General features: G+C 30.4%; 1 protein-coding gene across 1 annotated transcript in view; it reads right to left on the bottom strand.

Moving 5' to 3' along the window:
* Window positions 1-21,093, bottom strand: part of beta'COP (coatomer subunit beta') — a 64,707-nt gene continuing 43,614 nt past the window's right edge. Inside the window, exons 15-21 of the mRNA XM_076469426.1 lie at window positions 16,287-16,397; window positions 9,721-9,935; window positions 6,700-6,792; window positions 2,416-2,596; window positions 2,076-2,171; window positions 1,320-1,466; window positions 1-198 (exon numbers count right to left, since the gene is read on the bottom strand). Coding sequence (XP_076325541.1) covers window positions 160-198; window positions 1,320-1,466; window positions 2,076-2,171; window positions 2,416-2,596; window positions 6,700-6,792; window positions 9,721-9,935; window positions 16,287-16,397 — 882 coding nt within the window. The 3' untranslated portion in view covers window positions 1-159. The remainder of the gene's footprint in view (window positions 199-1,319; window positions 1,467-2,075; window positions 2,172-2,415; window positions 2,597-6,699; window positions 6,793-9,720; window positions 9,936-16,286; window positions 16,398-21,093) is intronic.

The raw sequence follows: 21,093 nt of genomic DNA, 5'->3' as shown, positions 1-21,093 counted from the left end.
TTAAGATGTGAAGCAAATTAATTGCAATTTTATTAACAGGCTACATGTTTACATAATTATTGTTTGGATCTCAGTTTTCCATATGTAACACATTCGAATAATTTGTTTAATAAGAAAAGGTGACTGTAATGATTTTACAGAACAAATAATGGAATGATTTTAATCTTCACTTAATAAATCTTCATCCAAGTTCATTTCCTGTGAGAAAAAGACATTTCTTTTGTAAATTTCTATGTTAAAAATCCATGGCTGCAGAGAAACATTAAAATATACAAACTCAGCTGTGGGACAACATGTCAAACACAATTTTACAGAATGATAACAGATTTTTAACTATGTCATGAAAAACTAAATAATAATTATCACACATAAATGGAAGTATGACAAATCAAAATTTCCTTTTATGTGCTGTGAGGAGTTTTACATAAACTAGAGAGAATTACAAAGAAGTGGGAAAAGTAGAAAACTTTTTACACTACAGAAAAACACAAAATGCCAGATTCTGGTTCCATTAGAAAGAGAAATAACTACAGTTATATAAAGAAACAAAACCAAGCAACAGCAAGGTGCTCTTCACTAACAATAATGTAATATAAAACAGTATCTAAAGAGTGTTACAGATGATCAAGACTGAATGCTTATGTTATTGTACCCGATCCAGGAACTAGGAATGTTAATAATGGAGTGAAGAGTGCCTCAAGAGCATTATTCAAGTTGATAGGATTATCACATTGACATTATATTCAAAATGCTCACTATCCAATGAACTAGTAAAATTCTAACACTTTTGGTATTTTCTGTCCTTAAAATATTTTGTCAGTGATTTTGCATAGTGTCAATAGTGAAGAAGCTATTCCAAGAATGACACAAACAGTGAAAAAAACACAAGAACAAATAATAATGAAATCTCTCTTCCAAATAAGTTAACACTTTTTTAAAGAACATGCCAAAGAATTGTAAGGTTCTAAAGACACCACAGCTTGTCTTAATTATATTTTAAAAACAGGCAGGTGTCAAGGAGAATCGTAAGCTGCATACAGGTTATATAAATTAAATAAATCATAACAGTAAAATAAAAATTAAAAGGGAAGTGAGGGTGTTTGAAGAAATAATTTAAACAATACTAATGTGTCAAAACAGAGCTACATCTTAAACAGCGTACTTACTAATGTGGGAAAATATGGTTACAATACACTCACTGATGTCTAAAACAAAGCCACAATTTAAAATATACACACACTGGCCTAAAAACAAGCCTTAATTAAAACAATACATTTATTGATAGGTCAATACAGAACTACAATTTAAACAACACTTACTGATGTATCAATGTTTTCATCTAAATCGAAGTTTTTCATGTCTAGCTCCAATTCTTCTTCAATTTGTGAAATATCAACAGTACCCACATCTAGTTCTTCCACATTCCCATCTCTATCTTTAGGACTAAGTTGTTCTGTACTAGGATCCTAAGCAACAGTAAATATACAACTTCCTAAACTCTGTGTACTTCACATGTAAAATTTCAAAATATAGTTTAATTAATAAAATCCATAGATATTTTCCAATAAAAAAACTGCAGTATGATAGTAGTTTTAAACTACTTTTTGGTTATAAATAAAAGAATAAATAAGGTTTATTTAATTAAAAAAACTTCTCTGTTAATATTACAAATACTCAACTTCACACTCTTTTCTTGACAATGAAAAACCTAGGTGTGCATAACAGTATAAAACTACAACAGAATGAAATCAATAAAATGAAGAAAGATTTAAAATTTACATCTTAATCGGATTGTTTTTCAGTAAAATTCTCCGATACAGAAGAATATTTAGAAGAGTATCAAATTGATATTTTTTTTTAATGTTTAATTTTTAATGAATTGGAAGCCACGTGTGTGTGTGTGTTCTGTTATAGCCAAGCCACACCAGACTATATGCTGAGTCCACCGAGGGAAATTGAACACCTGATTTGAGCGTTGTAAATCCGTAAACGTATTGCTGCACCTGCAGGAGACAAAGTCACATGGAATACAACAACCTACAAGAATGAAATTAAAATGTTGGCATATCATTCACCTTAACTTCTTTCAGGGTATCTTCTACAGAATACATAAACTTTCCAGTTTCTTCAGCTTCCTGCATTTCACTTATCACGTTTCTTTCATGAGACATCTGTTACAAAAATGTGAAATTTCTGTAATTTTCATGCATAAAAAAGTCAAATTTCAATAAATCCTAGATATTAAATTTTTTTAATCAGAGACAGTTCATTACTACATCATGAGTTATATGTTAAAAGTATACAACTTCTGTTTTAATTTTTTCACATATTAAGAAATAAGATCAGTTTTAAATGTTTAAAAGCAGGTACCAAAGTTATTTATTTTTTAAAGAAAAAGATAGTAACAAAAATTACAGGATGTGCCAAATAATTAGCTGCTGGTGTTAAATTTCCACTTTCTTTCTTCAGGTATATTTCTGCCTTGACTGCTTCCTGAAGTCCAGGGAAAAGATTTTCATATTCCTCTGGATCAGCTAAAGCTTGAGCTGTTTTTTCATTACTTTTCATGACACTTGCTTTCCACAGCTTTACTACCCTAAAGATAAACAAACTCATTAACACAGTAATGCCTTTTAAAATGTTTATGGTAAAAAGTAACTTTGCAAAATATTCTCATATCTAATGCATGTAGAATAATACCAATAATAATTTCTATTGAAATACACAGATCCATTACATGCAAAAAACCCACACTGCTTGTTAAAATTGCATTGTGATATGAAAAGATGAATGACTATGCAAAAAAACAAAAATAGAGCATATTAACAGAGGAATAGGGGTTGGGGATTGTTTCTGTTATCTAAATGTCCAGTTTAACTTTTGAATCATGTTACCAGTAAAAAGAGAAAAACTGTGCAGAAAAACACAGACATTGACATATAAAACCTACCAATGCAGTACCAGGGAGAATAAAAATACAGATGAAGTGATGTGTTATTAGGATGTAGATAAATGCATGTAGATAAGAGGTGTTTAAGTGTTAAAAATCATTAGCCTATTTAATTACTAATAACACTGCACAACAATTTTTTTGAAAAGTTTTGCTTCCTGAAAAGTGTTTGCTGATTGTGACAGGTACCTGGTGGGTATGCACAAATATAGTTTTGGTTTTGCTTCATCATGTAGGAACTCTGAGAAATAGACAGTTAACTGTTTACCGGCAATAACTTATTTAATTGCTTTTATGTTTCTAATACGTTATTAAGTTCAACATAATTAAAAGTGTTTTGCTCCTGATTTTCGTTTGTATTCAATGTCAGATACATCATGTTGGAGTGTTCAACAGTAGTCAGCAAGCATTGACGGATTCCAGTTATCCTGATATCGTTTTTCCGTTGTAGCAAAACTGAAGATTTTGATGAAATGGGCAAATTTGGATGTGATTTTTTGTGATCAGCAGCCAAAAATCTATAAGGAACACCCAACAGTGTTCCAGAAGCAAAACTTTGTTGTGCAGTGTAGTTAGTTCTTAATGTCTTTCACTTGCTGTTACAAAGAAAATTCATTTTGAATTTAACTAATCTGTTTGTTCTAAAGATCAACAGTCTGTAAATGACTGTTGGCCTTATTTCCATATTCATAACCAATTTTCTCTGGCTTAAAATAATTTCTTTTTTACAATATGTTTTCTGTTCATTGTCATTTTAGTTTTATTTTCTTTGAGTTAGAGATGATGCCAAACTCTCAGCTTATTAAACATATTGGTACAGAATTTCTTAAGGTCAAGGGTCATAGGGTATATCATCATGTTTGTAGACATGGATTGAAAATGTTATTGAATTACTATTTTATGAATGTATTTTAATACGTCTGGTACAAAACTGTAGATTATGATTCAAATTTCAGTATTATACATTAGTTAATTTAAATGTAAGTATTAAAATAAAATTCCTAAATATAAATTTTTGCATGTAACCTGGTATTTTAAATGCAGCTTTGGTTCAAATTATGCATTTATGATGGCCAACCAAATACAAAGTCTATTGTTTCTTACAAATTAGAAACTCAAATTATCAATACTAACAAGATAGAATACACACTAAGAATCTCCAGTCTTTTCTATTTGCTAAGCTATCACCATGTTTAGTGACAAACACAGTGGCCCCAGCCACTTTTTGGAAATACTAGCTTACATACACATGCTTCACTCTATTGCATATTTATAATAAATCAAAAGATCAGAATTTCTCCCACATTTCTCTCAGCATCTTAGAAGTGGGAATTTTCCAAGATTATTTCTATTGCCTTGAATCTCAGAAGGGAATACGTGGAAAATAGTATGATACTACGAGTGCATGTACTCTGCATTACTGCAACTCCTGTAATGTTAGCCAGACACAGCTGAAAGGTCAGTAAAATAAAAATATATAAATGCAAAACATGGTAACTACAACTGGTACAATTTTGAAAGTGAATAACTGCAGTAATAGCAAACAAAAGAGTTGGAAATTTCCCACCTCTCCAGCTACCCACCAAACCACAGATGAAAAACCTACATGTAACAAACAAGGAATCAATTTTAAGAGGGTAGAACAAAGTACTACATCTCAAGAGCCAGTTATGGATATGGTGGTTATGTCTTGATACTATTTGTTTCAATACTGATGTAACTATATTACAGTATGTGTATAACAAACCGCACAAACATTCAACAAAACCTGAAGAATCAACAAACTTCCAGATGAATTTATCATACTAGTTCACCCATTTTTTGTAAATCTATTAAACATCATCCAATCCAGCATCTCTTACTTTTTATCAAGGTAAATGATTACAACTTTTTAAAAAATTCCATTTGATCTTCTTCCCTTTAATAGCCTTCAGAATAAAACTTGAAATATTTATGTTTAGAATTCTGCTTAAACACAAGCTTATTGATATTTGTTTTGGATACACATATACATACACACATTTTCTGCTCTTACAAGAAATGATTGAAAAATATTCCTTACCCAAATTTCTAAGAAAAATCAGTTAACCTTTCCTTTCACTACAGGCACAGTCAAATTGGTTGAGTTTATGATCTCTTTTTTTTTCCCCCATACTCTTAATTTGTGTATTTTTATGAAATTCTGTAAGCTTTCAGTAATCAGTAAGTTATTTGTGGACAAAAATAATTTTGAGAGAATATTTTCACTAAATATTTCTCCATGAATATATAAAGTGTTGATTGTACCAAATTCAAAGTAATTTTCTTGTTGAGATTAAAAATACTTTTCATGTCTGAAAACCTCATTTTTCATATCCCTATTATATAAAATCTCCCAAAGTACATTTCAAACTTTATTTTTGGTATAACTTTATATTTTATCCACTATTTCCTCTACCCTAACTTTATGGGGTTAGTTGACTTGACCTACCTCATGGATCCCTCAAAAAACAAAACTGAATTACCCTTTTTTCTGCCTAGAAAGATTTCAAATTATAACATAAAACTACATTTGTTTATCCTAAATACATTTAAACCCGTAACAGTATATATCTATTTATCCTTATATTTTATTGTTTTACTTACCTTTGAATCATGTCTAACCAATATTTATGCCATGTAAGTTGTAAATTACATAATGCCTGGGCTAGTTACAAAAATACCACATGAAAATATTTTATTATTCTTTATTTTACCTAACCTAAAAAGTTACTAATTTTTACATATTAGTTACTTTTATAATAATAAATAAAGAATACACATGAATAACAAGAAATAACCAACATGACAGTGCCATGTCAAATGACAATTAACCCTACTTTTGTTTTTGTATACTAATAGTACTACTGCAATTTTTTTTTACTTAAGTAATGCAAAAAATAACAGATAATAATAACATATAATGTCCTACAACTATCCGTTTTTTCTAGCTTTCTACCTATTTGACAAGAGCTTTGAAAATTCAGCAAAATTTGTCAGTGTGTTTCCCATGGAAGTGAAGTTTGAACTGGAAGCAAAATAGACAATTCTTTATACAGAAAACTACATAATATAATACAACAGTTGATAGTTCAAAACTTTGGACTTTAATGGTTTTAAATAATTTGGTATTAAACATTAGAAAGAATTATTGGCAACTGATGAAGAAGAGGGTGAGCACGGCAAGAGGAGTCTGGTTTTAGTTTACGAGCATATAGCTAAATATTTTTTAAGGCTATAAGAATTATGCTTTGCCTGAGGAATGACAACATTATAACGAGTAATGCATGTTGAATTTTGTACTTACTGAAGGAGTGTTAAATAAATTGGAGAAAAGGGGATGCCCAGTAAACAAATGTCAATTCTATTATTAGGGAAAAATGAGGATTTATTTTAATATTTCTTGTAAAATTAAGAACTTAAATGTTATATAATATTAAAAGTAGCATTATTAGCTATGATTTTTAAGCTACTTGTATACCATCAAAAGAAAGTTGTTCAATTACATTTTGAATGTCACTTACCAAACCCCCATGACATGCACATTAAAAAAAGATGCCTGAAGTTAACGTATGAAGGCCTACAATCTGTCTTTGAAACTACATATAGGAAGATATCTACTATGAAAAGCTGATGTCACATATAACACATTATACTAAAAACCAAAAACTTAACATTTTCAACAAATGAATAACATTTTTTTTATAACTGAAAAATTATCAGAGTCTTACCTAGAAATTTGGCTTGGGAGATAGGTGCGAGCAAAGAAGGCTGCTTCAGGTAGTCTTCCTGTGTTTATCAAGATGTCCAAAGCCTCGTCTTTTCTAGCAATAAAAAGTTTAGTATTTGTGAAAATAAACCCAAATTCATAGAATTAATAATATGAATTATTTATGAATTCATATTGATTTCAATTAATAAATGATAATTTTGTTAAAATATTGTAGATACAACAGACAATGGCAACAGTCAAAACTCATACTGTCCAAACAATCTGACTAAACTTCAGTGGATTCTGTGTTTCTGATGTATCAATCTGACTAAACTTCAGTGGATTCTGTGTTTCTGATGTATCAATCTGACTAAACTTCAGTGGATTCTGTGTTTCTGATGTATCAATCTGACTAAGCTTCAGTGGATTCTGTGTTTCTGATGTATCAATCTGACTAAGCTTCAGTGGATTCTGTGTTTCTGATGTATCAATCTGACTAAACTTCAGTGGATTCTGTGTTTCTGATGTATCAATCTGACTAAGCTTCAGTGGATTCTGTGTTTCTGATGTATCAATCTGACTAAGCTTCAGTGGATTCTGTGTTTCTGATGTATCAATATGACTAAACTTCAGTGGATTCTGTGTTTCTGATGTATCAATCTGACTAAGCTTCAGTGGATTCTGTGTTTCTGATGTATCAATCTGACTAAGCTTCAGTGGATTCTGTGTTTCTGATGTATCAATCTGACTAAGCTTCAGTGGATTCTGTGTTTCTGATGTATCAATCTGACTAAGCTTCAGTGGATTCTGTGTTTCTGATGTATCAATCTGACTAAACTTCAGTGGATTCTGTGTTTCTGATGTATCAATCTGACTAAACTTCAGTGGATTCTGTGTTTCTGATGTATCAATCTGACTAAACTTCAGTGGATTCTGTGTTTCTGATGTATCAATCTGACTAAACTTCAGTGGATTCTGTGTTTCTGATGTATCAATCTGACTAAACTTCAGTGGATTCTGTGTTTCTGATGTATCAATCTGACTAAACTTCAGTGGATTCTGTGTTTCTGATGTATCAATCTGACTAAACTTCAGTGGATTCTGTGTTTCTGATGTATCAATCTGACTAAACTTCAGTGGATTCTGTGTTTCTGATGTATCAATCTGACTAAACTTCAGTGGATTCTGTGTTTCTGATGTATCAATCTGACTAAACTTCAGTGGATTCTGTGTTTCTGATGTATCAATCTGACTAAGCTTCAGTGGATTCTGTGTTTCTGATGTATTTAACTTACATTTCTGACAGTATAGATATATCATACTACAATCAGAATAACAACTCATACCTGCAAAGACCTTTTGATGAATTTTCAATAGACTATGCACTTTTGATCTACTTACAACTTTGACAGAGTAAATATGTTATACATTGACTGCTATCAAAACTCATATTCATTAAGACACATAGATGAAGTTTAAGTGGACATTTCGCTTTTGAGCTACTTACCTAAGAGTCCCGAATCAACTTCAACAATGTTATTTTTGTTGAGAAAAATTAACTTACTTCCCAGACTTCTATTTTTATTATATTTTTAAAACATTCTAAGTTAATGTAACCAAGTTTTATTGTAATAAACCAATTAATTTAATTCTTGTTAACTTGGCATTAGACCTAATATTTGTGGTTGTACTGTAATAAACATGTTGAAACAAATCATTAAAAAAATATATTATTGTCCAGATTACTTCTCTCTCCTTTATAACTGAAACATTCAACTTTGTTTTTTGAATTTTGTGCAAAGCTACATGGGGGCTATCTGCACTAGCCATCCCTAGTTTAACAGTGCAAGACTAAAGGGAAGGCAGCTGGTCAGCACCATCCACCATCAACTCTTGGTCTATTCTTTTACCAATAAATAGTAAAATTGACTATCTATCACATTACAACATCCCCATGACTAAAAGGGCAAGCAGGTTTGGTGTGACAGATTTGAATCAGTGACCCTCAGATTACAAATCGAGTGCTGTAAAAATATTCAATTTAAAAAAAGACTGCATGTTTTTTAATGTTGGTGAAACTCCTTTAATGTAGAGTTTCTTTACTCAGTAGTTTAAAATAAGTGTTGGTACTGAAAAGGATATTAAAATTTGATGTTACATTTGTGTCCCATTTCATCACTGTGTTGGCACAAAAAGGAAATGTTAAACAACTGCCAAGTTTTTTCATTTTAAACTGAGTGTAAAATTTCTCTGCAAAACTAAATTCCCATATTTTGTTTCCTCTGAAGGATGCTCAGATTGAATAGAAGATTGTTGAAGAAAGATATTCTAAGCCACAAGTTACAATCTGGTAAGGTTAGCACTTCTAAGCACACATTTTAATATCTAAAATACATTGCCAAAATAACCATAATCAAAACTAAAACAATACACAGAAAGTGAAGAAGTGATAAACAAAAATAACATACATAAAAAAACAAATGTTCAATTTGAAAGAAGTTTCGATTTTAATCAGTGTTGGTGATAATTTCTTAATCTGAAGAATTTCATTAATCAATAATTCCAGGTCAATGTTGACCCTTCAAAGGATATTAATGTTTTATGTTGTGTTTCTCCACTATGTTGGCATGTAGAGGAACCACAGAGGTTACTCAACTTTTTTTGTTCTCCTGGAAATTTGTGTATGCTCACTGGGTATAGCTTGTAGATAGTATTTTGTTTACAGTCTCCACATGTCTAAATATATACAAGTCATGAACAAAGAGAAATAAAATATGTGAATCACAGGATGAATGTTACAGGACATTTTGTGGGATAGGAAAGAACATTCTAACTATAACTGTTTTACTTAATGAGAAATATGGGGCCTGGTGTTATATTTTGCAGAAATATCAAATCGACTTGGATACTGGCCTATAAATAATCAAATATATGTTATGAGTTATCACATTATAAAAATGTTGTATTAAACACTGCTGTTGCATGTAAAAAAATATGAATGATAATAAAATGTGCAATAATCACTAAAACAGAAACTTACTGGCCCAACAACATGTGAGACAAAAATGCTACATTGTTTTTTCCTGAACTTTCGGCACTTTCACCAAGTCGATTAACCATAGCAGCATTTCCTGTAGAGGCTGCAAGCAAGAGCAGCCCTCCAAAGTCTTGGGCATGATGTAGACATTCTTGGGCTAATAAGAACTGACACTGAGACAGGGCAAGTTCAGCAAGTTGTTTCCATTTTTGTTCACTCTAGAAAATAAAGTTTGCTGTCTCACTTGAAATATTGTGCTCAAGTATAACAAGTTTTATATAAATTATTAAAAAAACTCACTTAACATGTGGCAAAAAACTTAAGATGCAACATTCTATGACTAATTTGTTCTTCAGCCAGTGAATCACAGAACTCAAATTTAAGAGTATACTTTAGAAGCACAATTGATTAATCAACTGCCATAAAATCTCTCACTACAGGTTCAGTCGAATCAGCAATGTTCATGACCCCAAATTGGCCTTTATAGTTTCCACACTGTAACTTCTGTTTTTTGTATCTTAGCAAAATTTTATGACTTCATTGATCATTAAACAATTTATACACAAAAAATCTGAAATTTTAATGAAGTATTTTCATTAAAATTTCTGAATGAATATATATAGTTAAAATATTAGCTGTTCTGAGTGAAAAATAATTTTCATGTTAAGATATAAATAATTCTCCTCATCTGAAAATTGTCATTTTATTCACATAACCTTTAAAACCTCCCAAATAAATTTCATTCATTTGGTTTCAGTAAAATGTTATATTTTCTGTTATTTTATCTACCCTAATTCTGTACAAGGTTGGCCAATTCACCACCAAAACAAAATAAATCTAAATTACCCTTCTTCTATTTCTAGAATGATTCCAAACTAACATCTAACTGTCCTAAATGTTACTGTTTTGTTACCCTTTGAACCATGTCTAACTAATATTCCTTGGCAAGTGTGTAGCTCACATTACTCTGTCAAACTACTTAATGCACAGGCTCCTCTCAAGTTTCTAATTAGCAGACTTCCAGAAATATTTTTATTATTATTATTTAACTAATCTAACCTAAAAAAAATTTATTTTAGTTTCTTTTATAAAAGAAAATAATGCATATACATGAATAACATTAAATGATATACTTACCTGTTACTACTATTTTTTGCCCTGCTGACTATCAGTATCAATGACACTTAACCACACTTTATTTTTTTTGTATCCTAACAGTATTACTGCACTAAACTTCTTTTATTCAATGAGGTAATAGAACAAAGTACACAAAATAATAACATACAAAAAAGCAGACAACGTCCCATAACTATCAGTTTTTCTGGCTTTCTAACTGTGTGACAAGGACCATTAAATATCTAGATAAATTCATTAATGTGTTTTCCCATAGGAATAAAGTTTAAACTGGAAGCAAAACAGATAATTATCTGCAAAGAAAACGACCAAATATAATACACCATTTGATAGTTTAAAACTTTGTCTTTCTATTGGTTATAAAAAATATGGTATTAAATTACTCATAATTTACAAAAAAGTATGATGTAACAGGTGGGCATAACAAGAGGGGTCTAGTTTTCTAGTTTATGGTGCTGTAACCAAATAATACTGAAGGTTACAAAATGTATGCTTTACCTGAGTGATAGCAATATTATAAAGAGTAACTTGTGGTAAATTTTGTACTTATTGGTGGGTTACTAAATATGTTAGAGAAGATGGGATACCCAGAGAACAAATGTCACAATTTTTAAATTGGGAGATTGAGAACTTCCTATAGTAATCCTTATAAAATTAAGAATGTAAAACTTGTATATTATTGAAATTTGATCATTAGCTTCGTTTTTATGTCAAAGTATTAACAAGCCAGTTTCTTTGACAACACGTCTCTATTTGTAACCCACAGAACACAAGAATCTCAAATACATAAAACTCAGTCACAGTCACACTTAAAAGTACCAGTAATAAGAATGGATCTGTCTGACATTAAAAAATTGTGTCCAAATGTAAGGAAAACTTCTGAATATTGCTATAAATATCTTCTGCCATTTTTCAGGCCCCAAAAGTCCAATAGACTTCAGTTCACAACTTCTTAGTGACTTATCAATAATCTAAGCAATTGTTTCATGAAGCTGGCTTATCACAATAGCAAGAGAAAAGGCACTACCCAGCACAGACAAAAGCAATGTTTAATTATAATCACAGAAGAATCTTCAATGGGAATACAGGTAAAGACATGACATCTTGAACAATCATGAACAGTACAAATCCAACATTATCTCCAGAAACAAACAGTAAATACTTGAAACATACGTGAAAAGTACAAGGCCAAACTATTACTTCAGACAAGAACAGCAGTAAAAGTACCAGCCCAATATTTTTACCACACAGGAACATCGGCAGACTCTTAAAACATACTTCAATAGTACAAGCTCAACATTTCTTCAAGACAGGAAAACTGAGAGATACTGTTAAATTACACTACCCATGAGCTACTACAACTAGTACAACTAGCTTGCATGTGTGTGCCTCATGAAACATTTATATTAATTATTTTACTTTATCTAATCTTAACTACCTAAAAAAGAATCCATATTCTTACATTTTAGTTACTTTTATAACTATACATAAAGAATAAACATGATAAACAAGAAATAAAAGTCATCCAATATTTTTTTCCATGCACTTAGCTGTTGAAGAGCATTAACCCTAATTTTTATACTAATATAATAGTATTGCACTTATTAATTTTTATTTAATTAAATAATACACCAAAAAATATAGATTGATAACATGCAAAATTAGACAAATTTCCTTACCACTCAAAATTTTTCTGGCTTATAACTTTGCAACAAAAGTTGTTAAAATTCAAAGCTAGTCATTAACTTTCCCATGAGAATGATGTTGGTACTGTGAATTAAATTGACATTGAACCATTCAGAACGTAATGTTATATGTTGTTTGAGAGATGAAAACTTTGAGTTTCTATTGGCTATAGGTAATATATAATTAAATATATGAGAGAACTATCAACAAATTATGAAAGAGGATTAACAGGTGGATGTGGTAGGAATGGTCTGACTTTCTATTTGATAGTTCTGTAGTTGAAGACTATAATAAATATGATTTGTCTGAGCTAAGACAATTTCATAGAGAGTAATTTACATTTAATTTCATACTTTTTTGAGATGTGGTGGATAAAATACAAGTGGTGACATGCTAAGAGAAAAAGTTTCACATGTCACACTAAAGGAAATTCAGGATTTTTTAAATTTATTTTTTTAATATTGCTTTGTAGAATTAAGAACTTAAAACTAATACATTGTTAAAATATGGATTATCAGCTAAGAATTTATGTCATTCTAACTATAATAAGAAACAGTAATTTAATAACATTTTGAATGTAAGACACTAAACTCTGTGCCATGCACAGTAAAGGATACCCATGGCAATAGGGTTACAGTCTTTAAAAACTAAAAAGATCTGTGTTTGTATAACTAATACATCATACAGGGTTTTTCCATTTCTAATAATATCTGAATATTTAATAACATTTTATGACCTAAGTCTTGCTAATTAACCTGTTCAGTGCCATAGACAAGATAACTCGTCCAAGCCTATTGGTAACATGGTACCACAGATAAGTTATTTCGTTCTCAATAACACCTAACTTCAAAGCTAGATGTCAGCACCATACATGCATTTGACCTACTTACAAATTGGTTTACTTTAGATTCTAATTGGAAAAAAGTTACAAAATGAAGAAGCATTAAAAGGAGCTGCCGTAGCAGCTGAAATAGTTGGCAGTCAACAGGTTAATAAACATGTTTCTAAGGGATTTATTGTATTGTTCCATTTAGGTTTTGTTTAAGATAAATTATAATGTATGGGAGGAAAATGGATGTTCCATTATTATTGAACTATTTAGATAGGCTTTTTAATTTCAGCAAGAATATTTAATGGGTGTTCAATTACACAGGTCTGTTATGGTTTATTTCATGAAATTTTTACATTCTATAACAATTCCTGTATGCTGAATCTAAGAACAATATCCAATTTCACCCATTATGTATACACATTTTACAAAACATCATAGGTACATTTACATAGGTGAATCATTTTCATTGAAATTGGGCTATAATTTTGTTATACTTAAAACATTGATAACCACTGGTTACACAGTGCTCTATACCAATTGTAATGCAAGTCTTGTCAACCATTCCAGAAATGATTGACCAGTTGCAAGATGTCATTTCTGAATAGTATTTGTTTGTGCATGCACTTTGCATTTTTTTTCAATATTGTTTTTTGTCACTATGGCAACAAAAGGTTGGTTGTGTAAATAACCCAAAGATATTGTTATACTTGTGGTAAATTTGTTGTAAAGAAACAAAAGCAAAACATTACAGTATTCATCAAAATTGAGTATTACACATATTTTGGAATAAAACTTGGGGAAAAAGACAAATTGTGAGCTCCACATAATATTTGCACATTTGCATCAAAGAGTTAAGACCATGGACAAAGGTAAGAAAAACGTCTTCACTTTTCAGAATTCCAATGGCTTGGTACAAGCCTGGAAAACATGGAAATGACTTCTATTTTTGTTCATGTAACATACAAGGCTACAACACTAAAAATAAAAAGGAAATTTCTATCCAAATATTTACTTCTGCTACAAGACCTGTTGCTACACACTTGATGTATCTGTATCTAACTCACTGGAGACCCTATATAGGATCATTTTCAACCTGAAACATCTGGTGAACCAATATTTTTCACACAAGGTGAACTTAATGATTTGATGAGAGATTTGGGGCTTCCTAAGGATTCTTCAGAGATTTTTGGTTCCAGATTTCAGGTTTAGAGCTTACTTTCTCCAAGGACATCATTTTATTGGTACAGAAATTGTGAGAAAAAGTTTATACCATACTTTTCACAAGAAGGTTCACCAACTAATTGCAACCAATACTAGGAGCTCCAGTCTATAAACCAAGTAAGTAGCACAAAAGTAAATTTTTTTGTTGCATTTTTTGTTCACTGATTCCTCCAAAAGAAGTCTAAAAGGTGTTCTCCTTCACAATGTAACATATGTGTATCTGTTCCTACTGCTCATTTGCTTTAATTCAAGGAAAGGTATAAAATAATCTCAAATAACTTCTTATTAAGGTCAAATACAAAAACACGGTTGGCTACTTTCAGGAGACTTAAAAGTCTTTTGCATGTTGTTGAGTCAACACTCTGGTAATAGAAAAGTTTAATGTTTTTTTTGTATGAATGGGACAGCAGAGCATGAAATTAGAATTGTAAAACATTGAATATAAAAGTTTGGTTAGCATACTTCACATGAAATGACTTGATTAAACAGTTTGTAAAGGCCTTAGACAAAAAATAACTGTTTCAAGTATCTTTGTGGGCAATTCCCAGCTCTTTCAAAAGCAAAACTTAAAGAAAAGATTTTTGTTGGACCTCAGATTACGAAATTTGACTTCAGATGAACAGTTCAAAAGAATAATGAGGAGAATTGAAAAAAAGAAGCGTGGATTGTCTTTAAAGATGTTACCAACAAATTTTAAGGAAAGAAGGGCTCAAATTATGAAAATATTGTAGATAACATGTTCGATAAACGCAAAGAGTTTGGTTGTAATATGAGCTCAAAAGATCATTTCTTACACTCACATATTGACTATTTCCCTAAATGTTTCAGTGCATCAATAAATAAAAAGAGGAGAGATTTCATCAAGACAACAGAGTAATTGAGAGGAGCTATCAGGGAAGGTTGAACATGAGCATGATGACTGATTGTTGATGGTCACTGAACTGAGATGCACCAAATGCAACACACAAAAGAACAGATAGGTATGAGACTAAAAGATGTGGATTTCACAAAAACATCAGGATAAATGAGGATGCTATTAGTTTGACATTAAAGTTCTTCAGTTTGTTTCTATTTTTGTAACAAACATAATAAAAAATGTTGTAAGAAAAGAAATTTCACCTAAACAAAGTTGTTTTTTTCCCAATTTGTAAAAAATCTTTATGCAACAGAAAAAAATAAATATCATTTTCAAAATATGTATAGCTGAATTATGAAAACTTTGTTATTAAAACCAAAACAACTTTTATGAAGTTCAAATTCACAGGCTTGAGTTATTACTCAATTATTTGGGTAGTTTTTAGATCTTGTTACTTTTAAATAATAGTCTTCAGGTGAAGGTTGGGTGTTTGATTATTCATAATTACTTAAGCTATTTTTGTTAGAGTTTCTTCACAAATAATGTCCTTTCAATTACATCAATGGTTTGGGGGGGGGGTAACTATCATGTAGATATTTATTTAGTGGTTGTGCCAATTGGGATGTTGTTGGTTCCAGTTTCAAACCTTTGGCTCAACTAATTTTTTCATGCTAAAAGTTTTGTTTTTATCTACATTAACTAGAGATCTTCAACACTTTTAGGAAATTATTGCTAAAGATATTTTCCCTCTAAAATTACACCTTTTTGTATTGCTTAACAAACAATAAAATTTTTCATTATTTATGTACAACAGGAAGTAAAGAAATTGTATGCACATACCTGAGCTTCCTTGGCAAGTTGATATGCTATCTTTAAATCAGCAAGTTGCAGAGCCAGTTCAAATCTGTGTTCTGGATCGGTTGAGACAGCAAGAGCTTGGGCTTTGAAACCCTGTAAGAAAAAGAGAAAAAAAATCAGTTTCCTCTAGTTTACAAGTAGCTTTGATACCACAAAAAGTTATTATAAAAACTAACATACAATGGGAATCAAAAATCACAAAAGTACGAAGATCAAATTACAAGTGTGTACACCTGATATTTCATATCAACAAGTCCCCATATCAGATGTCATTATTTAATATTCACTAAACCTTTAATGCAGAAAGAAACAGTGTACCAATTTCTGGACTTTTCCTATTATACACGTTTTTTTAAAACATTTGGCAGAAAATTTTTATTAGAGCTCATAAAGTTAGTACACCTGATACACTAAAAATGGGAGGATGAATAATTTCAACTGTTTTCAGTAGTGTTAGTTTAATTATCTGATTAGATTTGGATATTTTCAGGTTGTATGTAAGGAAAATGTGTCACAGGCATGATCTTTCACTTCACTAGAGTATAGTATTAACCTAGTTTCTTTGAAAAATTAATAAGAATGTTTTGCCTAGCTCTGTTGTTTGGGCTGTGCTAGTTGTGACCACCTGTGACATACAGTGGCAACATAAGGTGGGCATCTTTATTTAAACTATACAACAACTTAATGTATTATGTCTCCTCACTCTTTAATCCCAGGAAAAATTCTACTATACTTAGAAGCTAGCAGAAAGTTTCAGTAAGCTAGCTAATGCAACACCTATTATGTGTGAAGTATCATGCCTGCATAAGTTCCAAGATAATCCCTTGACACGTGCTCAGTCTATATGACCAACCTTTTGACCTCTTTGCATTTGTTTAGTCTTTACAGATTTGATGCTACTACCTTTTAATACAGTATACAGTCTTTTTTTATTGATGTATTTTTAATAAACTAAAAGAAGAATATAAAGTATTTGTTTTGAATAGTCTGTGATTTTCACATTATTATTAAAAATACTTTCCTTCATCTCAAAAATCTCAAATTTTATTTGTGTAATCTCTGAAACCTAAATAAATTTCATTTGGTTTCAGTAAAATGTTATATTTTATCTGTTATTTTCTCTATCCTAACTTTATACAAAGTTTGTCAATTTCACTGATCTCATAACCACTAAAAAAATTGAAATAAATCTACATCACTTTTTTTTTCTTCTGAGAATGACTCAAAATTATAACATGACAATATGTTCGATAACTAGCTTTAAGCTACTAACAGTAACATCTGTAATTTTAGTTTTATTTCAATTTGAACCATGTCTAACTGCTATTCTTACCATTATATGCTGTAAATCACTTGGGGAATGTGGATGTCACATTAACACTATTGAATTATGTCACCCATGAGCTGTTCATGTGTGTGCCTTGTGAAATGTTTTTATTATTATTTATTTTACCCAATGTAACCTCAAATAATGTAGAGATCCCTATTTTTACATTTTACTTAGTTTTATGATAATAAGTAAGAAATATGAAAAACAAGAAATAAAGTAGTAACCCAAGTTTGTTTTCTTTCTGCTGTCAAAGACACTTAACCCTGCCTTTTTTATACTAATAGTAGCAATGCACTAAGTAAGTTTTAATTAATTAAATAATGCACCAAAGCAAATAGAACAGTTGTATGGAAGAAGACCCCTATATACACTTAATTTCAATATACGACATGTGAAGAACTAATCAACAGCTTAGAATCTCGTTTTTTTTCAACCATTTTAATTTGTTAAAATGCTACCATGTTTTAACAAACCAAGATTTCAAGGAGATGGTGTGTGTCTTTAGTTTGCTCTAAGTTTCCTATTTTTGTTTTAGACCTCAATACAACTTTGTTATTAAGCTTGATAAATTATAGAAGTTCTGTGGTACTGATATAGTAATTTAATTTTTGTTATTCAACTGTATATGAAAACCTAAAAAAATATTTTGTTGGATATCCTCCATGAGCAAAATATTAAAAGGCTTAGCAACCTATGTCTAGCAACATCTAAGTTCAAAGGTCGTAGCTAGAAGATAATTTGTAGTCATTCTAGCATGAAAAAAAAGCAATTTTTTTATGTTGGACATGAGGTCAGTCAAAATAACAGATCTCACATAGTTATAGCAAAGAAAACTGCAGACAAAATGTAAAATCTTACTGAAACAAATGTTGAAATGTATTTATGAGGTTATAAGAGATTACATAAATAATGAGAGATCTGGATGATGAATAGATTTTGTTAATTGTAAAATAAAATCACTTTACACTAGGACTAGTAACAAAATAGATTCAATATTTTCACAAGCAAATCTTCAGTATAAATACTTCACAAAAAAATCTGATTTTTTTGTGTACATAAATCTTGTAATCTTTACTAAAAGTCTACCGAATTTTGTGAAGATACACATGCTGCATCAAAAGTTTTAGTATAAATATTTAGCATGTGCAAATACGTATACTAACTTGTGTATATTACAGTGAGCCCACTGAAAAAGAATTAAAATCCATTAAATTAATTGCACATACAACATACAAAAATAACTTAGTCCACAAATGAACCACCAGTACAAAATAGAAAGACAAAGTAAAAAAGAAAAAGCATAAAAAAAAAGATTGATCAACACTATCAATTCCCTTATATTTTAAACACCTCAATTTGATCCCACTTATCCTCATATAACAACCTTTTCATACGAGGTATCATCCTAATGGCCGATCTCCAAACTCTTTCCAACAATTCAATTTCATTTCTAAGAAACCAAAGACTGAACATAGTACTCTGAATGTGCTTTAATCAGTGACCTATAAAATGACATAACCTCTTACACATAAAACAGACTTGGATTCAATAGTTATGTAAATACAACCTAAGATTCTATTTGCTCTACCTCTAGCAACATTAAACTGTTTGGATGATGTAAGAGCTAGCAACATTAAACTGTTTGGATGATGTAAGAGACTTACCAAACACAGCACAAAGATATTTTTTTTCTACATAGCACTTTTAAGGTTATTTCCATACAAATTGTAATCACAAATTAACTTCTGATATCCTTCATGTATTATATTACATTTATTATAATTAATATATCTGCTATTTATTCATCAGATTCTGCAAATAATCAAAATCCTTTTGTAAAGCAGAAGTGTTCTTCTCACTGTCAGCAACACCCCAAACTTTAATATCATCAGCAGCTTCAAATAATTTAGTGACTATTTCCTCATCTATGTCATTATAAATAAAGAGCAAAAGTTCTAATACTGAGCCCTGAAGTACCCCACTTGTGATGACTCCCAATTTGACTAAACTCCAATTATAATAACCCTCTGCTTTCCTTAACTCAAGTTTTCTATTTAATGAGCCGATCTATCCGTTACGCCTACAGAAATGCAACATCTTGTGAAATGCTTTCTGAAAATCCAGATGCACCAAATTCACACCCATACCCTTATCTATGTTAGTAACCTCTTCAGAGATTGTCAAAAGATTACTAAGGCATTGATTTCCTCAAGTTAAACCATGCTATCCAATCAAATTTTATTCTGTTTATACCCAGTTATGTCAACTGACAGATACCTTTAAAAAACTTTCTGTTGAACCAACGAACTGATTAGTTTCAGCATGTTACATTTCCAAAATAACTGAAAAACTACGAGATTTCAAACAATTTCTAAAGAATTATGCTATATTTGGTTATTATGTGGTTTATATTAGCTTAACATCAGAGTTAGAGACTCATTTATATGGACACCCAAACAAAAAGCATGGAACAAATCAACCATTTTAACATTAACATAAAGACAGGATAAAGTACTGTTGTAGCTTTTTTACCCTCCATCACTATAATCATTATCTTGACGCAACACATGATTGGACGGAGTACATCAGGTTTGTTTGAAATTTAATGAACAAAGAATTAACAATCAATGTCTGAGATAACAACAATGCAAGATTAAGAAATAATTTAATCTTCTTGAGGGAAACAGGCATTTAGTTACCTGTATATAAATATTAAATCTAGAAAACAAGATTTGTGCAATCGGAAAACACCTATCATCTATTGAAATTATTCAGCTAAAACTATTAAAGCCTTTCATGAAAGTATTATATTCAAAAACTCCAAACATATATCTAAAGTTTGCAAATGTGAACAAATTTCTAGGAAATAACTCAAGAGTGTTTTAAAATTAATCAAATGTTCATTTTTATAGTTATAACAGTTTTAGATACACAACAGAGCAACTATAAATGCAAATAACATGTTAAATATATTCTAATTAATTATTTTTTTAAAGGAACAAATATAAGTGCAGAATATTAAGAAACATTGTATTAGAACACTTTACTCATCAAATACTTCAGCATCTTAAAGGAATCTTTACTTTTTTGTTTGTTTTTTAATGCTTCAGGATTACAGCCCTCAAATTCAAGTACTTCAAAATTTCAATAAAACTCAATACAAGATTGTTCTTACCAAGTGTAATTAACTCTCAATTTGAAAAGTTCAATTTTAGGTTATATTAACAGTTAAACTTGAAATGTTGTGGGTGACAAATAATGTTTTTTCAACAGTTTTGGTTTAAACATATCTAAAATGTTACAATCATGTTTGCACATCCATCATATTGCAGTTTCAATCTACATTAGCCATTAAGCCTGATAATCTTAGGAAATGCCATCTAACAGGGATTTAATTTTTAACTAACTCTTTCACTCAAAGCACCCATAACAAAGTTTCATTGTCTTAAATTTAAAACT

Source organism: Tachypleus tridentatus, chromosome 12, assembly GCF_004210375.1.
Source record: "Tachypleus tridentatus isolate NWPU-2018 chromosome 12, ASM421037v1, whole genome shotgun sequence".
Classification (NCBI taxonomy): Eukaryota; Metazoa; Arthropoda; class Merostomata; order Xiphosura; family Limulidae; genus Tachypleus; species Tachypleus tridentatus.
This window is presented reverse-complemented; position numbering and strand designations above follow the sequence as displayed.